Genomic DNA, 27,532 nt, shown 5'->3' on the forward strand with positions numbered 1-27,532 from the left:
TGAAATCCCTTTTTCTGTCATTCTTTTTGTTGAAATATAACCAGTCCTTCAGAAGTCTATCAGATCATATCTGTGCAATTAAATCTTCAGTGAAGCATTTGCTATACTGTTCTTCCTGCCTCTTTATAATTTTATTGCAGTTATTTTTATCTCTCATTTGGACCAAATGAATACCTTGCATTTTTCTTATTATATCTTTGTATGTTCTACCCATGGATGATAATCTTCTGGAGAACAGGACCACGGTTTTTCTGTGCATCCCTTTCAACACAAGATATAATTCACAATTGATGTTCATGACAGTTTTTTCATAGCTGTTCAATAAATTATTTGTTGAATAACTGTTCTACCATCTTCACTCAGATATTTTATGTGATTTATACTGTTGTGAACCATTTTATAACACCAAATAAATATAGTTTACCATAAATGCATTCATTGTTGTGATCTGGTTATCATTATTATATTCCTAATAACTTTATTTTGTAGAAGCTTAAGTGAAAATGGTACATGTTAGAAGACACGAAACAAGGAAAAATTCTAAAACTCAAGAGCATGAGCAGAAATCTCGAGTTGATTGGAGGCGGACTAAAAGAAGTAGTATTTCACAGTTATTTGATAGTGATGAAGACCTTAATAGTGATGAAGAACTTGACAGTGATGAAGAGCTTGATAGCGATGAAGAACTTGATAGTAACAAGGGGTTCGATAGTAATAAAAACCCCGAAAATGAAAGAAAACTTAGATTAATTGAAGTTGAAAGTGAAGGTAGTAGTAACTGTGAGCTTCTCATGAACACTGGCAACCGTTCAACATATGAAGAAGAAAATAACAAAAACAAACCTAGAAGTTCTGACTCACCAGATCATGAAAAGCATTCCAGTCAAGAGGATGACGATCTCAACAAACACACTGGACAGATAATAGAGGAGGATTTAGAAGAAGAACACATCAAGCGAGGGAAGAGAAAAAGGATCTCCTCTGTTATGTACGACAGCGATGAGAGTGACAGCAGTGATATCCTAGTTCGAAAAATAGGTGTTAAACGTCCACGTAGAGTGGTTGAAGATGAATGTTCTTCAGTAGAGATGGAGCCAAAAACATCTGAAAAAACTTTAGCTGCAAGAAAGCGAGAACAATTCCAGAAACTCAAAGAACTCTCAAAACAAAGATCTCGTCAGAGACGCAATAGTAGTAGAGATTTTGAGGTGTGTTATATTCTATTGGTTTTATTACTGTTTTTAAATCTTTTTTTCAAAGTATTTAATTTTTATAAAAAAAGTACTGAGTCTGTTCTATTTCTCAATTCTTGAATTTATTTTTTTAATCAAGTGTCCTTGAACATGTTTGATTGCACTGTTGTGTCTAATATAATTTGTTTTATCATGAGCCTCAGTTCATAATTCTGTTTTAAAATTGAAAGACTGTTTAATATGGTCTTTCCTCTTTTTAACTTCTACTTATAATCTTAATGTCCATTTTAAACATTTTACATCATTTACCGAGGTATATTACCTTCTTACTAATTCGAAAGTTCGACATTTAACATGACAAGATTTTTTTAACCTTAAAATATGAAATTAATTTCCATGGGTCATTGGTTTAAGATTTAATCTTTCAATTTTATATCCATACTGACAATTTAAAAGTACAAATTTACTGAAAGGTATGTTCTAATTTAATCAGGACTCTGAAAAGGAATCCTGCCCAAGCAGTGATGAAAGTGATGAGGAGGAGGAAGAAGATGATTATGAATATGATGAAGATGGAGATGATTATATTATTGATGACTTTGTAGTTCAAGATGAGGAGGGTGATGAAGAGAATAAAAGCCAGCGAGGAGAAAAATTGACTACATCACAACTGAAATTAGTAAAACAGAATTCTCTTTGTAAGTTAAATATCAAGAAATTGTTTTATGACTTGCTCTAATTGTAGTATTATATCAAGTATCAAATTAGCCTCTTACTATCATGTTCTAAGTCATTGACTAGGAACTATGGTTTTATTTTTAGGTAACTTTGTCACTCTGATAACAGTTTATTCTAGTAGTTTCAGGAACCCTATACACTCTTAAAACTTATTAAGGATCCTGAACAGCTTTTGTTTCTGTGGGTTATAGTTATCAACATTTACCATTGTAGAAATACAAAAGAGATATTTAAAATATATTTAGTAATTAATAGGCTTTAACAATAAGTTTGTTACATGTTAACATAAGTAACATTTTATTTTATTTTATTTTTGAGAGAGAGAGACAAAGTGAAAGCAGGGAGGGGCTGAGAGGGAAGGAGACACAGAATCAGAAGCAGGCTCCAGGCTCTGAGCTGTCAGTACAGAGCCCAATGCAGGGCTTGAACCCATGAACACAAGAACATGACATGAGCTGAAGTCAGACCCTTAATGAACTGAGCCACCCAGGCACCCCAACATAAATAACCTTTTTATTAAAAATAACTATTTTCAAAAAAATAAGAATGGCATTGTTTTACATTTTAATAAATGTATTTAATATCTAGCTTAATAGAAGGCAGCTGGGTTCCTATACCTGCTTGTGCATTCAGTGCATTTTGATGTTTTGATGAAAACAGTTTTGCTTCACACAGATAGGTAGCTGGAAAAGGGAGAAAGATTTTAAAAGTATTTTGAAAATAATGTGGATATTCTTATTTGTCACTACACAATTAAACGAGTGATTGTTTCTTAAAGGTTAGTTGCAATATGGAATCTGAAACCATATAAATGAACTTTTAGTACTCACTTACATTGCAGTCCATTAGTCTGTCTTGCAGTTTGAATGGATCTTTTGCCCATATGTGATTTTGTAACATCATGCGTTAGTCATTTGGAAAATACTGATTCACTGCGTTACGTAGATCTTCCAAATGTTGACACATTTCATTATACAATATTTTTGAAATCACGTTTGTTAATATTACCACCAATCTCATCAGAAATTTTTTTAGGTATGGGGAAGCTGTCAAGTTCACAGTAATAGCAGATACAAGTTTTCTAAAATTCTAACTTCTATAAAAATCTGTTTCTTAAACCTTTGGTAGTAAATACTGTTAGTTCTTGAAATTACAGATTTCCTTTGCTCATTTTTGAGAAAATACTTAACAACTGCCTGAATATTGTTTGTCAGTTCATTCATTTTCTTCTTTTCTTCCTTCCTTTGTTCCTTTCTTTCTGTTTCTTCTTCTTCTTTTTTTTTTTTAATGTAAACTCTCGACACAACGTGGGGCTTGAACTCAACCCTCAGATCAAGAATTTCATGCTCTACTGACTGAGCCAGCCAGGCACCTCTGTCAGTTGCTTTCTCAAGTAAACATGGTATTTCATGATAAATGAGGGTTTCTCAGCTCCCGGTTCAGTTTTTCAATCATATGCTGTGTGGTATGCAGCATAGGTGCCCTATGCCTACTTCCCATTTCATCCCATTGAATACTCAAAAGATGTATATTTGAGACTTAATAAAATTCATAGTTTTTACTACTTCATCAAGGACATTCTTAAGTAAACGTAGCTTCTTACTGAGTGTATAGCAATGAATCAATCCTACAGTGGTTATTTGTGGTTTGCTTCTACTGCCATCATTCATGTTAGGGAGCCATAACTGCTTTACCCGTAGTTCCTTTTGTACACATCAGTGAAAAGGTCAACATGGTAAAAACAGCATGCTTATCTTAGTGTTACTGTTTTGACCTCATAGATCTCCTTCAATGGACTTGGGGACGTCCAGGTGTCTACCATACTTTGAGAACCATTGGTTTTATCAGGCCTATTGAAGTATCAGTGAAACTTATCAGAGATTGGAAATTAGGATTCTTTTCATACAGTTAATTAAACCATAAATAATAGGATCCTGACAATTCAGCGTGTCTTTAAATGTGCATTTTTCTAATTCCTATAATTGTGCATAAATTTGAAGATTGTTTTTAAGGTGTTTTACAACTCTGGTAGAAACAGGCTGTTGAGTGAATACATTTTTATTTTTTTCTTCAAGAGTGCATTCTTTCTGATTTTTTTTAAATGGGCATATTTACTAAAATTACATGTAATGTGGTTCAATACCAATCTCATGATTTATAATAAAATAGTAGATTGAGGTATGAATAAAATTTCAAGACATTTATCAGTGATAGAGATGCCAGTGATAGGCATCTATATTTTGAAAGTCAATGACTATTTTCCTTACGTCAATAGTCACTTGGTCACTTGCCACTTGGACACTGAAAGTTTAGGGAAACTCAATTAGGAGATACCCCATCATTCTGGATTATAATATCTAGAATGTGACAGAACATTTGCTCAGTGATACCCATTCATACCTACTCCTGCTAATTAATCAAAATCAAAATCCAGCATGGGGGAACTATTTTTAACATCCTTCTCTATCCTACATCTCTGTGTCTGTTTTTTTAAGGGACAATTTTAGATTTACTGAAGAGCAGAAACTACAGAGAGTTCCTATCTAACCCCTCTCACACACAGATTTCCTATAATTAACATCTTGGATTAGTTTGGTACACGTGGTAAAATTGATGAGCTAATATTGATACGCTATTATTAACTGTACTTCATAGTTTATATCAGGGCTCACTCTCTGTGTTGTACGTTCCATGGGTTTTGACAAATATACAATGATTCAACAGGCATCCATTATTACAATATCATACAGAATAGTTGTGCTCTCCTCAAAATCTCCTGTGCCCTACCTATTCATTTCTCCCACCCTCCCCTGAACCCCTGCCAACCACTGATCCTTTTAATGCTTCCATAGTTTTGCCTTTGCTAGAATGTTTTATTGTTGGAATACACAGCATGTAGCCTTTTCAGATTGAATTTATTCACATAATAATATGCATTTAAGTTTCCTCCATGTCTTAATGTGGCATGATAGATTATTTCTTTTTATCACTGAATAATATTCCATTGTATGGATGTACCACAATTTGTTTATCTATTCACCTGCTGAAGGACATGTTGGTTGCTTCCAAGTTTTGGCAATTATGAATAAAGCTGCTATAAATATTCGTGTGCAGATTTTTCTATGAATGTAAGTTTTCAACTCACTTGGGTAAATGTCAAGGAGCTCTGGGCTTGCTTTTACTACTAAGCATCTCCAACTCAGAGAGATGAATCTTATTTTTTATGCAGTACATTTTATCTTGTATGTTCTTAATGGTAACTTCTGGCTTTATCATTACAAGTTGTCTTTTCTCAACTTGTAACCATATTCATGCCTTTCCTCCCTTGAATTGATATGTTTCATTAACCACTATTCTAAATTTTATCCTTTGTCAAGTTTCCCATTAACTCTACGCCCCATCCAGTGTAATTGCTCTCATTAAATTTAGTGATTACTTCCTAGGTGCCAAATATTTTCCAGTTCTTATGCTAACTTGGTATTGTTATGTGCTTTGCCACCATCAATTAATTGACCACCCTCCCTTTCAGAAAGTTTTCTTTTTAGCCTCTGTGGTCTTGTCTTCCCTTCATAATATCGCTTTCCTCTTTTTCCACTTGCCACATAAATATTGATGTTTCTAAAGGTCATCCTCAAATTCCCTTGTTTGTGTTTCAGGCAGTCTCTCTCCCATAACTTTTGCCTAGTATACCAGCAAAAATTCCTAAACTTCTATTTCCAGCACAGATTTCTCCAAAGCCTAAGGCACATTTTTCATCTTCTTATTGAACATTTTCACCAGTGTCTTTCAGATACCTCCAACTCCATCAATATGTATAAAACTAAATGATTGACTGGTAACATTACGGAGTTTTGGGGTGGTGTAGAACTTAATTTTTGTTTATTTATTTTGGTTGTTGTGGTGGTTATACAACTTTATGCATCATAGAATTGTACACCAAAAAGAGTGAATTTTGTGCTAAAAAAAAAAAAAAAGTAAAAATAAAGGGACCCAAGTAGGCATTCCCACTCCAAAAAATAACCTCAATGGCTAATCCACTTCACTTCTCTTTGCATTTTTCATTCCCTTTAAAGTTGATGTTATATTGTAGGAACTTATTGTTAATTCAATGGATGGATGATTAAGATAAATATATAGACTGAAGGCTCCTGGGTCTATACTTCAAGACAGAGAAATATAATTTCTTAAAACATCAGAGAAAAAAAAACCCATATACTTTAGAGTGATAAATTATGACTTGTTTTTAATACTTATCAATGTTTATGTCATTTTTGAATATAACAAAATTAAACAGGCAGTTTTCAATTTGTCAAGGGATTATGTTCTAGAGTTGCTGTAGGTTGATTCTTACACTTTAAAAATATATTTTCTCATTAGGGTAATAACCTATATGATGAATGATCAACACTACTCTGGCCTCAGGCTGTAATTAGGCTAGTATTCCCAAATTAATTCTCCCCCCAACCTCTATAAGAACACTGACCACTCATGGGGCGCCTGGGTGGCGCAGTCGGTTAAGCGTCCGGCTTCAGCCAGGTCACGATCTCGCGGTCCGTGAGTTCGAGCCCCGCGTCAGGCTCTGGGCTGATGGCTCGGAGCCTGGAGCCTGTTTCCGATTCTGTGTCTCCCTCTCTCTCTGCCCCTCCCCCGTTCATGCTCTGTCTCTCTCTGTCCCAAAAATAAATAAACATTGAAAAAAAAAAAATTTTTAAGAACACTGACCACTCTTCATAGTCAACATACGATCACTATTTGGGAGAAACATTTTCTAATTCCAAATTCAGTACTCAGGTGAGAATCACAATCAGTGGCCTATGCAATTGTACATTTTTGAAGAGAACAGTTCTATCTAGAGGAAGACATTTTGTCACTTCCTCATGTGCCATTTGGCTCTGAGAGATGCATCTGTAACACCTCAAAATAGTGCCCTTTCCTGCTACATGGTTGAAGCCATTGAAGACAATCATGGTCTTTTTTTCCTTCTCAGAAATCCCTGTATTTCTCTAAATTTATTTTGAGACTGCAGCTCCCAGAAGAGATATTACAAAAAGTAGAGAGATTGACCGGCAATGGTCCATTGCATTCCAGACCTACAATGTTCACACACTAAGAATGTTATTCACAGAAAGAGAGGAATAATCTTCAGATTTGTGGATACTGACGATTATATTATTTTTCCAGTTCTATCACATGTTCAGAGTGACAGAAAACAAAGTATAGACAGAAGAGTACATCTCAGTCTAGTCATCTACTGTCTTGCTGGATAAATACTTGCTAGAATACTGGAAATTAGATTAGAAATGAACATTAACTTAGTCTCCACGTAGCTATTAAAGAGAATAATTCTATCAACATAATGCAGTGTGTGCCCGAGAACAGTCTTGTAGGCATTTACATTAAATATTAAATCCTAGAACTTTCCTTCTTTTGTACAATAAGTAAAAAGTACCATTGAAATCATATTGTGGCACAAGGGAAAAGCAACGTTGCCCTATAAAGACTTGGAGGAAGAAAATGTCTGTGAAAAATGTTTCAGAAGAAAATTGTATCAAGCATTGCTTTGCAATCTGTGAAAACCAAATAGAAACTCATAAAAAGAGAACAATTTGAGATGAAATAGGGCTGAGATAAGTTGCCAGAGAATTAAAAATATAAAGTCAGAAGTAAAATCTATATTGAAAGATGTAAAAAACAGAACAGTACAGAAAATCTCATCAATGATATATAGGTTAAATCCAAGAAGTTCTTTTGGAATAGAGAAAATGAAAACAGTTCTGAGGGAGAAGATAATACATAAAGGAATAGAAATGATCCTATTTCACAAATTTCAAGACGGGGGGGGGGGGCGGAAATGCAGAATAAATGGAAACCTAAAGGAAGAAAATTCTATAGCTTTAGTGGGATATGTAAAAGATTTGAAGTGCTAAGAGATATAGCATGTTTTTGGATGGAAGGACATATGGAAATGTGAACTGAAAGGTGTGATGGGAGAAAATACGGTTGAGTTGCTGGACATGCCCATTTATGCAAATTAAGGAGGCTCACATCCTAATAAATTGATAAAATAGATTTGCAAATGGACATTTGAAGGAAACAACTTTTCTGATTACAAGAATGAAGAAAAGTTATCTAGCCATCCTTTTTAGGACCATAAAAATGGTTTAATATATTAATTGGTTCCAGGTTCCATTAATATGTCAAAAGAGAAAAAATAATGGCTTAATTTTAAAAGATTCTAAAAAGCATCTCATGAAATTCAGTGCCCATATCTAGTTTAAAAACAAGAAAATAAGTCTCAAAAATAGTAATATGAGCATATGTCCTTTACAAAACAAAGAATATTTTACATTAAGAGAATATATATTTATAATGAAGCGCTAGAGATACTGTCAAAGAACAAAACAAAAATGTCCTACTTTGTTCTAGATGTTGTGAACAATGTAATAAGACAAAGTAAAAGAAATACAACTTTTGAAATGGAAAAGACATTACTTGAACATAATGTGATTTTATATATACATGCATACAAGCTGTAAGTTTCTGACTTATTTAGCCAGGGATATAAAAGTTAAGAGAAAGGATATGAATACATTGAGAGCAGGAGTAGATGCAGCATATATTTCCATAGTTTTCTAGTGTTCTTTTTTGCCTGTTGAGGGGGACATGTTAGGGTAGAAAGAGAACTCAATTTCTTGCTCTGCCTCTGCTTTCTTACAGTAGGCTTAGGCTTATACTTCTATTTCAGAAGAAAGTACACCAACAATCTCTGTGCTTCTACCTAAGAGAATATTTATAAACATTCTCTTGGTTCTTGAAATAAACTTAGCACTAGCAAGACCACATCCTTCTCAGCATTGGGGGAGAAAGCAGAGTTACTGCCCAGGAATTCCCGAACAGTATCTCCCTCTATCAAGCTCTCTGATGTGTCAGGAAGCTCACTTTCCACAAATATCTAAGAGAATCTTTTGGGAATTTGCAAAAGACCTCAGAAAGATGACCAGATTCACAATGAATATGTAAAATTCAGTATTTTCTTACATGCTGTCAATAATTTTTTTAAAAGATCTAATAAGGGACAATTCCATTTATAGTAGCAATTAAAATAAAGTTCCTAGGCCTAGTCTTAGGAAGAAAAGCATGACTTTATAGGTACAAGAATAAACCTTACATTGAAATAGCAAAGGAAACATGAATGAAAGGAGAGACACACCATGTTTCTGGAAAGCAATAAATAGAACAAGAAAGTATTTCTTCGGAAATTAACTTTTTGATTTAACTTTGCAAAACAGTGCTGAAGTTCACTTGGGGAAAATATATGGGAATAAATAAAATTAGACAACAAACAGAAAATTAGAAGGACTTCCCCCACCAGATATATAAATTTATCAAAAAATTCCAGTAAGTAAAACAGTGTAGTACTGGCATGGCAGTGACAGGTCATTAAGAAAGGTACACGGTGCTGGTACAAAATCTTGGCATATATGTGAAACTAAAACATTATAAAAGATGCATGGAAAATCAACAGAATGAGCAGCGTATCCTACGATTGAGTATGGGGAAATTATCCCAAGATTAAACTACCTTGGAAAAATCAAGTTATGCATAGACACAAATACTGTTGATTTTCTCCTGTATCCTTTTGCAGTTTTTTAATAGTCATAGAAGAAAATTTTAAATGATATTCCTCGGATATTCCACAGAAGCTCATCCAATATAGCGATTAAAGCACTGGAAAAAAAAAAAAAAAAAAAAAAAAAAAAAAAAAAAAAAAAACACCCAACTCTGGAGGAGGTCTGAACTCTAATCCTGATTCTTCCTCTATCTAGTTTTGTGACCTCGGGTACATTATTTCATAATTGTGTCATTTTTAAATTTTTAAAATGAGAGATTTGGATTATTTCCTCCAATTTCCCATCCAAGTCTAAAATTCCGTGTTCTGAACAATAATATTATCAAACCTGACTACCACACAGAACATCTCCCTAGGGGATAGTTGCATGAAATCTGGAGTCAGACTGCTTGGGTTCCAGCGCTGCTTTCAACCCTCACTATCTGTGTGATTTTAGGGAAATTTTTCATCCTCTTTGCATTTATTTCCTTAACTTTTAAAAATAAGCCAAGGGTATTGATAGTACCTCATAGACTTGTATTGAGAAGTAAAGCAATGCATGTAAGTGCATAAAACAGTGCCTGCCATTTATTTGCCCAATAAAATCTTTTTTTTCCAATCTGAGATGCCAGGAGCATAATTCCTCCACCACCCATCCATTCACTCAAACACAAGGAAACTGAGGCCTTCCTGACTCTTTTCAGGGAGATACTGATGTCCATTGGTAGAACACAGATTTTGTGGTGAGGCAAAAACTCTCGAGATGACTCTGATCCTCTGCCCTTTCTTTTTACTCCCAATTCTGAAGAAATGCCATCAGGTTCTTTAAAATAAAACAGCAGTTCCCAAACTCTACAGCAAGTGAGTAATGTTAGGCATTAGTACATTCGAAGACTAATACATTCAGTGGGGTAAAAAATTCTATTTCAATTTGATAGCTCAACTTGGGAGCACAGGGGATGAATTTGATGTTTCTTTCCTCAACATGTCTGTTAATATACCTAGAACATTTTTCCTTTAATAGAGTTTGGGAAGTACTAGATAGAGTTTAAATGCATTTTAACACTCACAAATTAAATTATGTACCAACACTATATTATATCCAGAGTTTGATGAAAGTCTAGACAAAATTGAAGCTATTAAAGTATTATTTCATTTTCCAATTATCTTCTGATTTTTTAAAAAAATTCATAAATGGTTGTGATCAGTTCTTTTGCAATTTATAATTGATCTTAGGCCCTCTAAAGTCTACATGCCCTTGTGTAAATTATCTGCTATAGTCGTTTAATTTTATCACTGCTTTTTTTTGATCACTTTAGTATCATAATAACATGTTTTCCTTTTTAAAAATTTTTTAATGTTTATTTATTTTTGAGAGAGAGACAGAGCACAAGTGGGAAAGGGCAGAGGGAGAGGGAGACAGGAATCCGAAGCAGGCTCCAGGCTCTGAGCTGTCAGCACAGAGCCCAATGAGGGGCTCGAACTCAAGAACCGTGAGATCATGACCTGAGCCAAAGTCGGATGCTTGACCGACTGAGCCACCCAGATGCCCATAACATGTTTTCTTAAAAAAGAATGCATACTAAAAATTTTTCCTGAGGTCCAGAAAAAGGGTTATACAGCCGTTTTAGTAGCTAAAATACAAGCTAAAAGTTTCTCCATGTTAAATCTTATTTTCATTTCATTTCAACAGAAAGCACATCAAAATTCAGTCATGAATGCTAATGTAGGTCTTATTTTGCTTAAATTTATAATCAGGCATCTTCCACTTTTCCTAAAATACCCTAATATTCTTTATAGGTGTCCATGGCAAATGTTCTGTGATGACCATTTGGGTCATGGAAGGGGTTATCTTTGATAGAGAATATTTCTACAGCCATAGTAAACCTGGACCCTAAAGTATTGGGAAATACAGGGACCTTCTCTTGTAGCCTGGCCCATCACAATAGATGATTCCATAGAGCACATTGGGTTAGTGGGAAGGTAGGCTTATATATTTGGTAGGAGAAAGAGAAGAGAGAACTTTTCTAAATTGATGTGGAAAATCTTAAATCTGGGACAGAGAAAGGGAAATCGAGATTTTATAGCCATTGAAGTTCTGGCTAAGGTAATAATTTCCTGAACAATTTCATATGTAACATGTTTTAAAAAGAAGGAAAGTCAGGAGTTGCAGGTACATATTGAACAATCTACCTGTAGAAGTTTTCTCTTTTGCTCTCTCACTCTAATTATTAAGTTGATAATTAAACTTAGGTGCACAGGGGATGATTTGGAGCTTTTTTCACAACATATCTCTTAATATTTTCTGAACAGTTTTCTCTTAATAAGTTTGGAAAGTGAAGATTATTTTAAATAACAACTTGAAATTTTGGATTAGAAGCCAGTAAATCTGGAAAATGGAGGTTTGCTCAGTGACTAGAAAAGTCACCAAGGCAGCTATAAAATTAGGATGACTAAGTGATTTCTCCTATTTATAGTATTAATTTCTTAGAGAAAGGAAACTATTTTATTCAGGGAATTGTTTTATCTGTTATATTCTAATATGTATTTAAAATTAATTTCAGATTCTTTTAGTGACCACTATACTCACTTTGAAAGAGTTGTGAAGGCTCTTCTGATCAATGCTTTAGATGAATCTTTTCTGGGAACATTGTATGGTAAGTTAGTATGAGTGGAACAATTAGTATCTTTTTTTCTTTTTCCAATTTCTAAAACCCTACCAATATAATTAATATAATATAATATAATATAATATAATATAATATAATATAACATATATATATATATATATATATATACATTTAAGCAAAACCAAGAGACCCTATTCTAAAGGCCCTCCAATTATTCCCTAGGATCAACTTAACTACACCAGAAGCCCATTCACTTCAAAAACTTGCTACTGTCTATTTGTGATATGTGGAAAGTGGAAAAGAAATATGTGATGTTCCTCTGACTTTAGAGAGTTCACAGTGACTGTGAGGATATAAGGCATAGACTCAAAACAGTAGAGTAGTTCAATACCCATGTGTTGTCTCAGCCTCTCTAAACTTGAATTTCGCCAGAAGTTATATACTGTTTTATGCTTTGTGCCTTTGCTCATACTGTTCTCTCTTAAAATATAATCCCTTTCCACCCTAGATTTTCCAGGTGAGTGTAAAATCATTTTCACTCCCTCATTTGTGCTACCCTGGTGGTACTGATGTGTGTATACTTACTGTATTGAAAATGTATTTTTGCCTTTCTCCCTTCTAAGAGTACAAGAAGAACCATGCCTTAGATATACACTTATCTCTTGCATCTAGCACATAATCTGGCAGTTAATAAAGACTGTAATATGTTGTTTTGAATATCTACCTAATTGCCAAAGTGAGATTTCATTCACAGTTTATTGAACAAATACTTATAGAGTGCCTAAGGGGCAGGCATTTATTTGAGAGCTGGGGATATAGCAATGACTATGACATATAAGATTCCTGCCCTCATGTTGCTCTAATGAGAGAGACAGACAATGAATGAGTAAACAAATATATAACAATTTCAACTAGGGATTAGTTCTTGAGAAAAAATTAAGTAAGTTAAGGAGATCAAGTGATAAAGGAAAGGAAAGTATCTATTAGATTGGTCAAAGAAGGTCTCTCAAGAGGTGACTTTTTTTTTTTTTTTTTTTTTTTTTTTTGAGAGAGAGAGAGATAGGGTGCAAGTGAGCCAGGGCAGATAGAATCCCAGGAAGGGCAGAGGGAGAGAGAGAGATTGGAGGGGGTGGGGGGGAGAGAGACAGAGAAGTGGGGCTCACTCAAAGCAGGGCTCAAGCTCACCTGATGTGTTCCTCAACCTCACAAACCATTGAGATCATGACCTGAGCAGAAGTCAGATGCTTAACAACTGAGCCACCCAGGCACCCCAAGAGGTGACTTTTAAGCAGAAAACTGAATGAAGTCAAGGGGAAATAATGCATAGATCTAGCTGAGAGAACACCCAGTGCAAAGATCCTTAGGTAAAGTGAGTTTGATGTGATAGATGAATGGATAAAGAAGTGATATATATAACCAATGGAATATTACATAGCCATAAAAAAGAATGAGATCTTGCCATTTGCAACAACATGGTTGGATCTAGAGGGTATAATGATAAGTGAAATAAGTCAGCTAGAGAAAGACAAAGACCATATGCTCTCACTTATATGTAGGATTTAAGAAACAAAACAAATGAACAAAGAAAAAAGGGACAAACAAAAAACTCTCTTAACTATAGAGAACAAACTGGTGGTTATCAGAGCAGAGGTGGGTGGGGGATGGATAAAATAGGCAATGGGGATTAAGAGTACATTTATCATGGTAAGCACTAAGTAACATATAGCATTGTTGAATCACTATGATGTACATCTGAAACTAATAAAACATTGTATGTTAATTTTACTGGGATTAAGATAAAAAAAGAGTAAGTCTGATGTAGTCAAGGAATAATTAGAAGGCCTCTGTGGTTCTTTCCCTAACATTCTGATGGAATTGTGGTTTTTTTCTTCATTAATCTTTTTTAAATTTAAAATACCTTCTAAAACTGTGGGAAGAAATCCTTAAGTACTCAGTTATTTAAATATTTCCTAATAACGTTTCTCGACCTTGGTGCTATTGGTAGTTGAAGCTGGATAATTCATTGGTGTGGGGGGGCTTAAAAATTAGATAGATAGATAGATAGATAGATAGATAGATAGATAGATAGATAGATAGATAATAGATAGATATTTCCTAAGGGCTAAGTGATTATTTTTTGTTGTTGTTATTGTTGTTCACTTGAACAGATGGCACCAGACAAAAATCATATGCACAAGATATGTTGACATCTCTTCATTATTTGGATAACCGCTTTGTTCAGCCTCGTCTAGAGAGTTTAGCTTCTAGAAGTCGTTGGAAAGAGCTATATAAGGTATATAGTTTTTTATTTGTTTTTGAATCTCTGGTTGGGGGTATGGGAGTGGGAGGCCTATCGGGATTTAAATATCCAGTCAGAATGAATAATCTTCTAAATTACTGGCATTTTTTTGTTGAATAATCAGCTTATGCCTCTTCTAAAAGCTACTATTGTTTTAATTATTGTAACACTTATTATATGTATCCACTAATTAAGTAGTTCTAAATGATGAATAACTTTAGAACTTCTCAGGTCTTAGCCCATCTATTGAAATGAGGAGGTTATCTCATAGGATGTTAATTCTCTCTTCAGAAAAGAGAGTTCCATTGTTAAGAGAAAGAGTTAAATTTAACTGGAGGACTTTTCAAGGAGAATTAATGTGTAAATTTATACTATAAATCTTCAAGAGGGTGATGTAGAATGTAATACTTTCCAAATTTGTGTTTTACTATGAGGCTTCTTTTCATGAGCTACCTTTTATCACCTCCTTCTATCACCTGCTAGAAGAATTGATTTCCTTAACATAATTTGGGAAACAATGGCCTAGGTTGCCTTTGAAATCCTTCTCCACCTTAAGATTTTGTAATTCTACCAATTTAGGGGGAGCATCCTTTTAATGTATAAGATGTATTGCATTTCAGGTTATCCCATAGATTTCTATTTTATGATCTCTAATAGTAGAGGCTATCTTACATGATTTTTACAGTTTTTTTTTTAATCTCCCTACTTCTTACATTCTATCTTCCAATTATTAGGAAAATGGCAAGATAACAGAGATCCAAGTTCCTAACAGTCCTTTTAGAACTTAAATCATTAGCTACTCTACCTCATTTATGTTAGGAGATTTGACTTCATCCAAGGCCTGTTCAATCTTGAATTACCTGATAAATTATCCACAGATGGTTTATTAAGGGACAGTTATGGGATTACAGAAAGAGAAGACTTCAGTTTGGAGAATGACTGAGTTTAGGGACACCATATATATATTTTTTACTTTGGGTGAGTTTTTAATCTCTCTAAACTCTAGTCTTTTCCTCAGATACAGAAAACATTTACCTACTTTAAAAAGTAAAAGGAATATTTACTTACTTGGAAGGTAAAATACATAGCATAGTTCTTAGAACATGGTATAAATATTGTTTTCTTTAATAGAAAAATAGCATATATTTATTGATCATTTAACTTGGCCAAGTAATTTGCATGCAGTGTAAAGTATCTTATTTGATCTTCAGAGCAACCCCATGAGGAAGGCACTATTATTTCCTCCATTTTAAAGAAGAGAAAACCGTGACTCAGAAAAATTGAGTAACACAAGGCTATAGAGCTAGTTATTAGCTAGGCCAGTGTTCAAACCTAGAAATCATAGCTTTCTAATATTTCTCTGACTTGAAAGCCCATACCACTATGCTATATTATGCTTTACTATACTGTGGTATGTTATGCTGAATTTGGATAACCCAATGTTGAAATAATAACTCTAAGATATAAGAAAATATTAACTTACAAATGTAGAGACATAGATGATTCAGTATGGCCTTGGTCAAAATTAGCTAAGTTATGCTGCAAAAAATAAATAATAGGACATACCAGCAATGAAAATCTTTATAGCTTACCCCAGAAAAGTTTATTTTTCAGTTATATGTCCTGTGTAAACCAGCAGGAGTGTTCCTACATATTGTAGTCACTCACAGAGCCAAGCTGCTAGAGCTTTCATCTCAAATGTGCTTCCATAAGGACCAGAGAAGCAAGAAGGGGAGGTGGTTAGCCACCTGTTCCCTCAGAATGTCAGCCTGTAAGTGACACATGTCACACAAAGGGCCATGAAATATGAGAAATATTAAAAGTAAAGAAAATGCAATGTTGTGAATCATACAGTGTTAGAAAGGAGACTATTACTATACTGGATATTTACTCTCAAGCTGGTAGAGAATACGAATATAGGTTAGTAACTCTGCTAATATGTTCACTGTATGTAGTTCAAACATTATGGTAAAACCTTATCTACACTACTAATTATAACAGCAGTATCTAACACAGGCATAGAGTGTGGGCAAAAATATGCAACCACAAGTTTACAAATGCCAAATATTTCCTCAGTTTGTTAACTCATTGCTAATTCAGCTATTAGGCTGTCTATATCAATACTGGCCACCTAGCAGTTTTATGACCAACTTGTTTATTTTCATAGTACTTTATTTAGTAAGTAGCCATTAGGAGGATTAAATTATTTCCGGGGATACCTGGGTGGCTCAGTCGGTTAAGCGTCCGACATCAGCTCAGGTCATGATCTCACAGTTTGTGGGTTCGAGCCCCTTGTTGGACTCTCTGCTGACAGCTCAGAGCCTGGAGCCTGCTTCAGATTCTGTGTCTCCCTCACACTCTGCCCCTCCCCTGCTCATGCTCTGTCTGTCTGTCTCTCTCTCAAAAATAAATAAACATTAAAAAAAGAAGAAATTAAATTATTTCTGGAATATTTTGTGGGAAATATGCTATAATTTACACAATGGAGACTGTGATCTGGTTTTTCTCAATTTTCAACTAACCTAAATGAATTCATCTTTTTATTGTAGTATCCTGAATTTTTGCTGCTCAGTCTTTTCTATTTTTAACTATAATACCTCATACCTAACTAGAGATGAGAGGAGAAAAGTAAATTAGTATCTGCGAAGAATACTACTTAATAGTAACACACAAATGGGAAGGATATGAAACTAATTTTTTTTCCTAGTCTGGTTTCTTTTCATTTAATAGCCTAAATTATAAGTTATTTTTTTATTTAAAAATATCTTGTCAAATATCTACCCCATATTCTGCATAAAAATAAGAAATATCAGTGTGTTTTGCTCTTACATCCTAACCACTTACTGTGATTCCTAATATTGGTTTTAATTTGGTTAGGTTCTTTTTATGTTTTATTTTGTTGTTTTTTCCAGTCTTGTAAAGCTTCATTACATTTTTTCATTGTTTTCAGGAGCGGGTAGAAAATTATTCTAACGTAAGTATCCATTTGAAGAATCCTGAAAATTGTTGCTGTCAGGCTTGTGGATTGCATCGCCACTGCAGATACTCGGTGCATTTATCAGGAAAGTTATATAACACCAGGACTATGGAAACAGACGATTTCATGTCACATGATAAACAGGTATTTTTCCCTCTCATTTTGGTTTTCAGTATTTAGAAATTTTCAATACGTGAGCTTACACAAATAACCCTGTTATTTTTACAAATGGAGAAAGCACTAGGACAGAGGGAAAGAGTATAAGGAAAGAAGGTATAATTTTGAATGTGAAAAATGTCTTATATGACAAGTTTATAAATGCAAAAATATTAATGATGAGAGCTTCCTCTGGTGAGTCTGTATATCTATGAAGGGTGTGTGTGTTTGGGGGGCCCTTAGAGTTGCCTCTAAGTACTGCCAGTCAGTTATTATGATAGAAATATACTGTTAATCTAAATTCTTCTACTACATTAGGTAGTATTATTCCTCAGTACTATTGGCGATAATTGAGCAGATCCCTCTAAATAATCCAGGTTGCAAGAATCACTTAGAAAGTTTGTATGGGGATAATGAATTCAGATTTAGTCTTTAACGTATCATTTGGCAGGTTACTATAAAAACATTTCTTTTCTCAACACAGTCAATATGCAAATCTCATTGTTTAAAAACTGATCTGTGGCTTTTTATGAGGTAAGACATGTAGAATCCTAATGAAAGTGATTTGATACTCTAAGGATCATGTTCTGTTGTATAGATCAAAACTAGTGCTGTACTTTCACTGTCTTCCCTGTCTACAGCTAATTCTAGGAAGGAAAGTGAGTTAGAAAACCATTTCTGGAGTTCTGATATTCCTGTGAAAGAGTAAAGATTCTGTATAAGATAGTTATTCAAATATCTAAAAAGTAAGAGAGATCTCATAAAATAAAAACAAAGAAAATTAATACACCAGTCACACAATGGAAGAAACATCAAAGTTAACAATTAGAACATGATTATTCTCCATCTAAAGGCATACAGTAAAACCTATCTTAAGATGCCAGTTGAGGGGCGCCTGGGTGGCGCAGTCGGTTAAGCGTCCGACTTCAGCCAGGTCACGATCTCGCGGTCCGTGAGTTCGAGCACCGCGTCAGGCTCTGGGCTGATGGCTCAGAGCCTGGAGCCTGTTTCGGATTCTGTGTCTCCCTCTCTCTCTGCCCCTCCCCCGTTCATGCTCTGTCTCTCTCTGTCCCAAAAATAAATACACGTTGAAAAAAAAAATTAAAAAAAAAAAAGATGCCAGTTGATAGCTCTCAAAGTAGCAAACTATTTTTAAATCAGATGATAAAATACAGCTCTGTCATGGTTGCATTGAAACTGGCAGTTTCATGAACAATAAGATTCCTACAAAGAGCAAGGATGTGATCTATGTTTTTAGAACACTGGATAGCTACCTATAGCCAGAGTTATAACACTATACATATTCAGTGCCCACATGTTTATGCTAAGCAGAGTCATCCAGTATAAAAGCAGAGGACACAATCATGAAGTTCACTGAAGCATTAGTTATAATACAAAACAAATTTGGATATAATTCAAATCAAATATTAGAGTAGTAATTTAATAAGTTATGTATATCATACCATTTTGTGACAGAATATGATACAAACTAAAATAATATTTATGAATGTTGTGAAATTGTGCTAGGTGAAAGTGAAATAGTGAGCAGTGTACATTACTGTCCTTGAAGCTATGTAAAAATATGTATACACTTGTCTGTTTAGCTGTATGCAAACATTAAACTAGTTATTGTGTAATTTAAGATAATGTAATTAAAATTTTTTTAATGTTTATTTTTGAGAAAGAGAGAGACAGAACACGAGTGGGGGAGGGGCAGAGAGAAAGGGAGACACAGAATCCCAAGCAGGCTCCAGGTTGAATTCACAGACCGTGAGATCATGACCTGAGCCAAAGTTGGACGCTTAACCGACCGAACCACTCAGACACCCCCATAATTAAAATTCTTTAATACTAAAATTTTCAGTAATTTTTTTCTTTAAATGGAAGAAGCACCTATTAAAATCTATTTTATATTCTACTGAACTACAGCAGCAATGCATGTATATGGAAAGGAAAGGAAAAGGAAAGGGATAGGAAGGAAGAAAATAATAAACTTGTTTTTCATCTAAGGCATTAAAGAGACTATGCCATCCCCAGACCCACCCTTAAATTATTTTGAAAACCAATTCTCCATTTTGTGTTTCTGCCCATAGTTATATAAAATTGAGACTGCTTGGGGTTAACTAGGGTCCTCTTTTAAGGTGCCAATAATGAAGGATGCATTTAATGAATATGTTTAATAATAAAACTTTTCTCCTTACTTACCTAAGATTAGCTTCTTTGAAAGACAGGATGCTTTGATGGAAAGTGGAATTGGTGGGAAAGAGTAATTTTAGTTACAGTAGTCTTGGATAGGGTACTGAGACAAAAGGCCTTGGCCCACCAAATTGTGGTGAAGTCTGGGGGTATAGACGAAAAGGAAATCACATGAAGAAAAAGGGCAAAATCTGAGAGGCAGTTGGGAGGGCCGACTGTAATCTTGAATTCATTTGAGTTTGCCCAGAATCTGTCCAGACTCCTGAAGATACTCAAGATCCAAAGGGAGAGGCAGGAATTTTGAAATAAGTGTCAGTGTGTAACATGTCCATGAAAAAAACGGACCAAAAGGAAATAGAATCCTTTGGCTCAGTCTATTGCACTAATTGTTTCTAGAGACCTAGAAACAAAAGAGAAACTTCTTCCCGTTCTTCCTCTTTTCTTGAGGATCTTTTTTCTTTCTTCTTCATACTTTCACTTCCATAACGACCTGGCTCCTCTGTATATTAAGGAGGGCCGAGAGAAATACCTCAAAAAGCTCCCTATAATTAGCTGGATATTACAAATGTGCATAATGCATGTTTCATTGTATCCTTGCCTTAGTTTGTTAACCAGTATGTTTACACTTCTACATGCTGTATCTAATAAATTACAAATCAGATTCTTTCTACTGCCTTACAATTCACCATCTGCTGTTTTAGGAAAATTTGGTGACAGGTTTTAGCTGTTTCAAATTGTATCTTTGGATACATAGGATCCCTTAATTCACATTGATAACTGAGGTGAATCAGTTATTTTCAGATACATCAGTTTATAGAACCATGCTAACTAACCCTGAACAGTGGATTAGTAACCATTTACATGTCATTTTGCTTGTCTTTGTTGAGAACAATCATCACAGAACTTATTTCTCTATCTCTGGAAATTTTTTTTAGTATTGTCTATCTTGTTAGAATAGTGTCCTTAATATCCAGAAATGCAATTAGATAGTTAAAAGTAATCTCTAAATATGTTTCTCAACATTTAAGGTCACTGTTCTTACAGCAGAGTTTTATCTTAGTACTTTATATAAATGGAATCCGACAGTGTAAACTGTGTACAATGTACACAGAAATTCATAAGGTTTAATAGGCTGTGACAATACACTAAAAACAGGTGGGGCGAAGGGAGAGGTCTGCTTGTATTCTTACAGCTATTACATACATTTACTCTTTCCTGTGAACTCCTACTAACAATGGTTTAGGCTCTTCCACAGAAAATGTGATCACATTTTATGATCACATAGTGTGAGAATATTCTAAAGGTAATTTGGGGTTTATTGATCTACATAAGTGTAAGTAGCTGCCAAGAAGGTAGGAATTGAAATGGAAAGAAGTAAACTATAATGTTAAATATTTTCAGTGGATATTTTTGTTTCATACAGGTAAAAGATTTTTAAATAAGGGTGTTTAAATACCTCCTCCTTCCCTCTTGCCCTAACTTAAAATTTTTATGCAGATAAATTCCTCAGTTTTATGGAAATATAAAATACAGTATGGTGGAAAGTTTTTTAAAAATTATATTATTTTTCTACTGTATTTTATCTAGAATGGCCATAGGAGACTTCACCCACATAATCTACTTTGATAACAGAAATGGAGAGACATAGGGCACCTGTAGTGGCCACTGAAACTATTGTGGTATCTTTTTTACTCAAAGTATAAAAGGACATATTTGCCAGGGAATTGTGTTGGTTGATATGACTTGTTTGATGATAATGTTGAGATGAGAAGGTTACTGAGAGTAGGCAAGCAATGAACAAACCATATGTGATTGTTTATTTTTTTTAAGTTATTTTGAGAGAGAGAGAAAGACCATGAGCAGTGGAGAGGCAGAAAGAGAGAGGGGAGAGAGAGGATCCCAAGCAGCACAGGGTTCAAACTCACAAACCGTGAGATCATGATGAACTGGAATCAAGAGTCAGATGCTTAACTGCCTGAGCCACCCAGGTGCCCTTGTGATTATTTCTAATAATACAAAAAAACAGAAAGGTTTTTATGGAACTTGAACAGAAATCTTAACATGGTTTTCTTGAATTTTTGAGGATTTTAAGGAAGACTGTAAGATGTCCCAAATACCATTTTCACAAGATGTGCATCAAACCCGTTGCTGATCATATTTAACTTTTATTCAGTTTTGACAAACTATTCTTTATTTTATTACTATTTTTTGCCAATATACTCAGGTTATTTATTTAACTAATCACCTGTATGATCCCTTGCAGGGTGGCTTCAGGAAAACACTACAATTCTTTGTTAGATGGAATACAAGTTACATAGATCAATATTGTAACTATGCCACTTGTACTAAACTCATGAAAACACAACCCATTAGTGAATTTAGGCACAGAGACAAATACATAACTTAACAGGGAATTTGTCTCTGTCCTCTGGTTGCTTCATGAGAATGAGATTGATCATGTAATAATGTTTTTAGTTATAATGTTATTTTGTAGTTTTCCTATTTTAGTTTTCAGTGTGTATAACGGTACATATTCCAAACGTTCTGAACGGGAAATGCTCTGGTTGGTTGATTCACAAGAAGAGTATTCTTAATCACAGAATCCTGGAAGTCCATATACACATAGAAGTTAAAATTCTTATATTTTGCTAACAGTAAAACATTAATGTGTTACAATCACATCAGAGTCACTAATTAAGGAACGAAATAGGACTAAACACAAAGTTTTTACTTTACAAAACGCTTTGGAGCAAATTATTTAGTGAAAAACCGCCAATTGGTTTGAGAGTTTGTTTCAGTTTTGCATGTTGCTTTTAAGCTAGAACATTAGTCTAATCCAGGTATTTCTAATTCAGTAACTGTGTCCGTGGGGTCTATTTTCTTGCTTTGGGTGTGCCTGTTCTTCTGCCTTAACAAGCCATTTTTCTCCTCAAACTTGTCTAGCTCTGGTTTTTAAAGACTTAGTTCAAGCATCACCTACTCGAGGACCCCTCCCCTCTCTGGATTGGGTTAATTGTCCCTCCTTTGTACCTCGGTAGCATCTCTTGCACAGCATTTGACACATCGTTTTGTAATCAAATGCATGTCCAGTGCTTAGCCCAGTACTTGAAAAAACATAGCAGATGTTCAGTTTTTCTTAACTAAGTTGTGTAAGAGAAGGTGAGTGAATCATTGTACAAACATTTTGAAAATTAATAATGCATTTATTAAATTTTGCTGTTAAAGAAAAATCTCAAAACTAGAAAGGCTGTTTAATCATTACTATATGTTTGACTTCATATGTCAGGTAATAATGTTTATTCCTTGATTTAGGTGTTTACTGTTGGCAGAATTTGTGCTGATCGTACCAGAATTTATCACAAACTGAAACATTTTAAGTTCAAGCTGTACCAGGAATGCTGCTCCATTGCAAAGACAGAAGAAGTTGAGGATGAACAGGTTAAAGAAACAGTGGAAAGAATTTTCAATCAGTCAAAAGAAAGTGGCTGGATTAAGGAGGTAAGGTGAATATAGAAGAATCATTTCATTCGTAGATTCTGGAGCCTAATTATGATCAGCAAAATGATGCAAATGATTAGAAGACAGTGAAATTTAAAAGAGAATCTCTCCTTTCCCCCCGTCTTTGTATTTTCTCTTCTTCCACCCATTCCTTTCATGCTTATCATTGTCCAACCCTGAACAGGTGCCCTGATGATCTAAGCATTCCTTCAGCGCATCAGATAAATTGAAATCAGCGATAATACTGTCCTGTAATGAAGGACCTCTGTCCTTTCACTTTTATATATATGGTATCCCTTACATATATATTAAGTCCCTGTATTTTCTTTGACGAAGTGTAGGACTCACCTCTGCTTGTCTGCTTCCTATTCTTTAGAACAGTTCTTGTGACCCGAGAGTGAAGAAACACCTGGTGCCAATCTGAGGAAAGGATCTCGGCTGCCAGTTCTAATACCACCCACATCCTCTTCTTGAGGACATGGGCTGAGCAGTGAGCACTGTAACTGAAGATCAAGGGGAATGCAGAGGTTTCAGGCCACGGCACTGATTTTGATTCCCCCAAATCCTGCTGATCACTAAGTTTGATATCAGGGATAAAGTGGGGGTTTTGAAGAGTGCACTGGATTCCTGAAGATCTGCTGGCAGCTCAGAAGCTCTGGTCTGCTCACAGAGCTTTTAGAATTGTTTATGGTACTTGGAAAGAATGCTATTATGATTGCAGTCTTCTAAAACAAGTGTAGTTACGTGAACGTATAAGAGAAAACATATAGCAGATTTTCAGGCAACTCAGATCAACAGTATATTTAATCTTAAAAAAAAAAAAAAAAGCCTGCCTTGAGATCTGTTGCCTGGGTTATTTATATCATAGGGGAATTTGTAAAAGAGGAAAATAAAAAAGATGAGAGCTTAGTGAATAAACTTATGAGCAAAGGGAAAGAAAAAGAGAACAACAAACAGGAACTTGTTAGGACACGTCATATTCTGCAGAGGTGTCCCAGTCTGGAGAGTGACATCAAGACTGGTTCCCCTTCTGAGGATTATCTTCCCATCACAGCCACACCACCCAGTGGATCTCTCTGCCTGCCCCCCACATCTTGACCCTTCTGTAGTCTTTTCTCTCATTTTACTCTCCTCAGCTTTTTATCTTTTACTTTGCTTCAGCTTCTCTCCCAGTGCTTTCCTCCCTGTCCTCCTCTGTGCTTTTCAGTTTGCCTTAGGGAGAAGCCACCACTTAGCCAGTAAGTCCCATCTTCATTTTCCATGATGACCTGAAATTCTTACGTGCTTTCACTGGTGCATTTAAGTGTTGCCAACGCTCTCATGGAGTTGAAAAACCTTTTGGGACACCACATTTTTTAAAGAATTGTGTGCCAGGTGTAGAAAAATCACTATGCATGTATTATATATATTATATATAATAATAGTATATGTGGGGAAGAACATTAAATTTCTTGCAGAGAATAAACCAAAAGCATTTCCAGATCATGTACCTTAGAGAAAGCTTAACAAGGTTTCTAACAGAAGGGACCTGGAATAAGAAAAAAAAAGTTCTTGGGAAGAGAAAACCCAAGTGTCCTCTCATGCTTAAAGAAAAACACTTAGCATTGGGCATTTAAGGTATTTCAAGATCATGCATGTTTAGGACAACATGCACATTTTGTTTTTCACATAAAATACCACAGAGCTTCATTTTCTTTCCGAGGTCCCTCCTTCTTTAAAAATATTTGTCCACACGTTTTCTCAAAAGATTTCCTAGAAACTACAGTTTAGAGCCGATATAAACCCATACGCAGCGTTTTGTGCTGTGATTACCTTTCAGAGCTCCTCAAGCACTCTGGCGTTTCTCAGCACCACCCCACCTACCCCTGGGAGTGCGCGTGTCCCGCGCCGCCGCACTGCATTGCTCATGACACACGCCTTTCTCTTTGGCTGCGCTCCTATGGCCCCAGCCACCCGCACCCTTTCCAATGCCAGGGCTCAGCGCCACTTGAACGGCCGGATCTGTGGCTCTTTTTGCTCTTTCCTCCCACTGATTATGTCAACCCCTTCTTTCACTTCACACAAACGATTTGGTCTTGTCTTTCCTCCCAGCTCACATTGCACACCTTGCTTTTTCCTTATCTGCCCCTTCCTCCTCCACCTCAGGATATTTCTGCATTTCTTCCCAAAGACCTGCCAACTAGACTGACTTCTTGTTCCTCCTCCTACCAGTTGAACTAAGATGACCTGTTTTTAATCTAGGATGACATTAAAGGGTAGGAGGAACCTGAGTGTGAAGAAAATAATGAATGGGGAGCATCTGGATGGCTCAGTCAGTTAAGCATCTGACTCTGGATCTTAAGGCTCAGGTCTTGATCTCATGGTTTTGAGTTCAAGCCCCACATCAGGCTCTGCACTGTGTGTGAAGATTACTTAAAAAAAGGGAAAAAAAAAGAAAAAGATGCATGATAAGAAAATTATAATAAAACCAAAACATATAATAAATATAATAAAAGTAACTGTCTGATTCTAAATTACACTTGAAGAACATTCTGTCATATGCCACTGGCAAAATTCTAACAAATGTTTCTCATTAAGAAGAAAGTGCACGTGATGATGGGGTTTCCAGAGAAGTTGAAGATAGGGTTGTTGGGATAGGGTGGTGAAAACAGGAACATCAGGAAAGGGGAGAATGTATTTCAATAATACTATCAAGTCTCAGTTTTGTGGTATGAAAAGTTTAAATCTATTACATAAAGATTATTACATAACAAAGAATTTTAAATAACGATTTGATATCTCACCCCTTCCTGAAACTCTTCTTATGTGGTCTCTTCTCTTTCCCCCTTTTAAACTTGTTTCCTGTTCTTTTTCTTTCTCTCCTTAAACTGATGTTTCTCAAATCAAGGCCCTAACTACCTATGTCAGAATCACCTAGAAGTTTGTAGAAAATGTGTAGTTCCTGGCCTCCCTGCAGAACTACTGAATGAGACTCCTTGAGGGTGTTAAACACCCAGTATTTAACAAGTTAGGTGATTCTTAAGCAAATCAAAGATTGAGGGCCGCTAGTTAAAGGTACTTGTTGCAGGGCACCTGGGTGGCTCAGTCAGTTGAGCATCCAAATTTGACTCAGGTCATGATCTCACGGTGGTAGTCTGTTAGTTCAAGCCCTGCATGGGGCTCACTGCTGTCAGCATGGAGCCAGCTTTGGATCCTCTGTTCCCCTCCTCTCTGCCCATCAGTCCCCCGCTCACTCTCTCTCTCTCTCTCTTACAAATAAATAAACCTTTAAAAAAAGAAAAAGTACGTGTTGTTCCACGTTCCATTCTCAGCCCCTGTAAGTCCTCTGACTTGGCAAACCTATTCCTTTCTTCATGTCTAACTGGTGTTTCTGACCAGAAGATCCCAACCTCCTCCTTTTATGTTCTGACCTCTTTCTCACACTCCATTCCCACAGTTCACATGTTTTAATCAGTAGGTCAATCTGGCACCTCAAAGGGGTTAATATAATAAGATCCAAACTCTCAAAATTTTTAGTGAAAAAGAATGGTGGAACCAGAATCTTTAGGTGGAGAGAACGTCCAGGCAATACTGTCTTCTCTCTCTGAATTTCACTTTTCCATAGGAAGGCTTTCTTTTTTCTAACTAAAGCCGCACACACCCCCCCCAACCTTTAAATCTCAGAAATAGCATACTATAATGATTAAAATCATGGATTTAAATATTTTCCAGCAGTAGAATTTGGAGGCAAGTTACTTTATTTCTCTAAGTTGCCTCTTCACTAAGATAGGAATTAAAACAACAAAGAGTTTTGATCGTGGATATTAAAAGATCAACACATTTTAAGCATTTAGTATTGGACCTAACAATTAGTAAGTGATCAATTAATGTCAACTATTATTAGTAATAAAAGCAAGAAGTTTTCCCTCCGTCATGCAGTATGGCTGGGATTGCAATTTTCCAAAAGAAATTTAATAAGGAGAAAAAATATATGAAGATAATATAAAAAGCATAAAAACAATCAAACTTTTAATGTACAGGTTTCTAATTCTAGAATACTTTACTCCTATCTAATAGAACCTACCTGAATACTAGGTCAAGAGAATCCCTAAGTAGTCCAAAGGTTATTTCCAACCTCCCCACCCCCCCACCCCATTCTTTTCTTCATTCTTTCCAGAGAAGGTGATCCAGTCAGAGGTCTTGAGGGGGAAAAGGTTTCCTAGCCCTTTCTAGAAGGAAAACACACTTCTTCTTTAT

At 35.3% G+C, this 27,532-nt stretch overlaps 1 protein-coding gene across 7 annotated transcripts in view; it reads left to right on the forward strand.

Annotated features, from left to right (window-relative positions):
• Positions 1-27,532, forward strand: part of CCDC82 (coiled-coil domain containing 82) — a 34,336-nt gene that overhangs the window by 4,745 nt on the left and 2,059 nt on the right. For 5 of the 7 annotated variants that reach the window (XM_045038581.1, XM_003992605.6, XM_023239318.2 and 2 more), the window contains exons 2-7: positions 490-1,208; positions 1,687-1,891; positions 12,105-12,197; positions 14,339-14,463; positions 17,420-17,590; positions 23,111-23,296. In XM_045038581.1, the coding sequence (XP_044894516.1) occupies positions 504-1,208; positions 1,687-1,891; positions 12,105-12,197; positions 14,339-14,463; positions 17,420-17,590; positions 23,111-23,296 (1,485 nt within the window). In that variant the 5' untranslated portion in view covers positions 490-503. Of the gene's footprint in view, positions 1-489; positions 1,209-1,686; positions 1,892-3,262; positions 4,006-12,104; positions 12,198-14,338; positions 14,464-17,419; positions 17,591-23,110; positions 23,297-23,672; positions 27,497-27,532 lie in introns of those variants that run through there. The other 2 variants (XM_019811594.3, XM_019811596.3) reach the window with 2 other exon arrangements.

Source organism: Felis catus, chromosome D1 (genome assembly GCF_018350175.1).
Source record: "Felis catus isolate Fca126 chromosome D1, F.catus_Fca126_mat1.0, whole genome shotgun sequence".
NCBI classification, from domain to species: Eukaryota; Metazoa; Chordata; class Mammalia; order Carnivora; family Felidae; genus Felis; species Felis catus.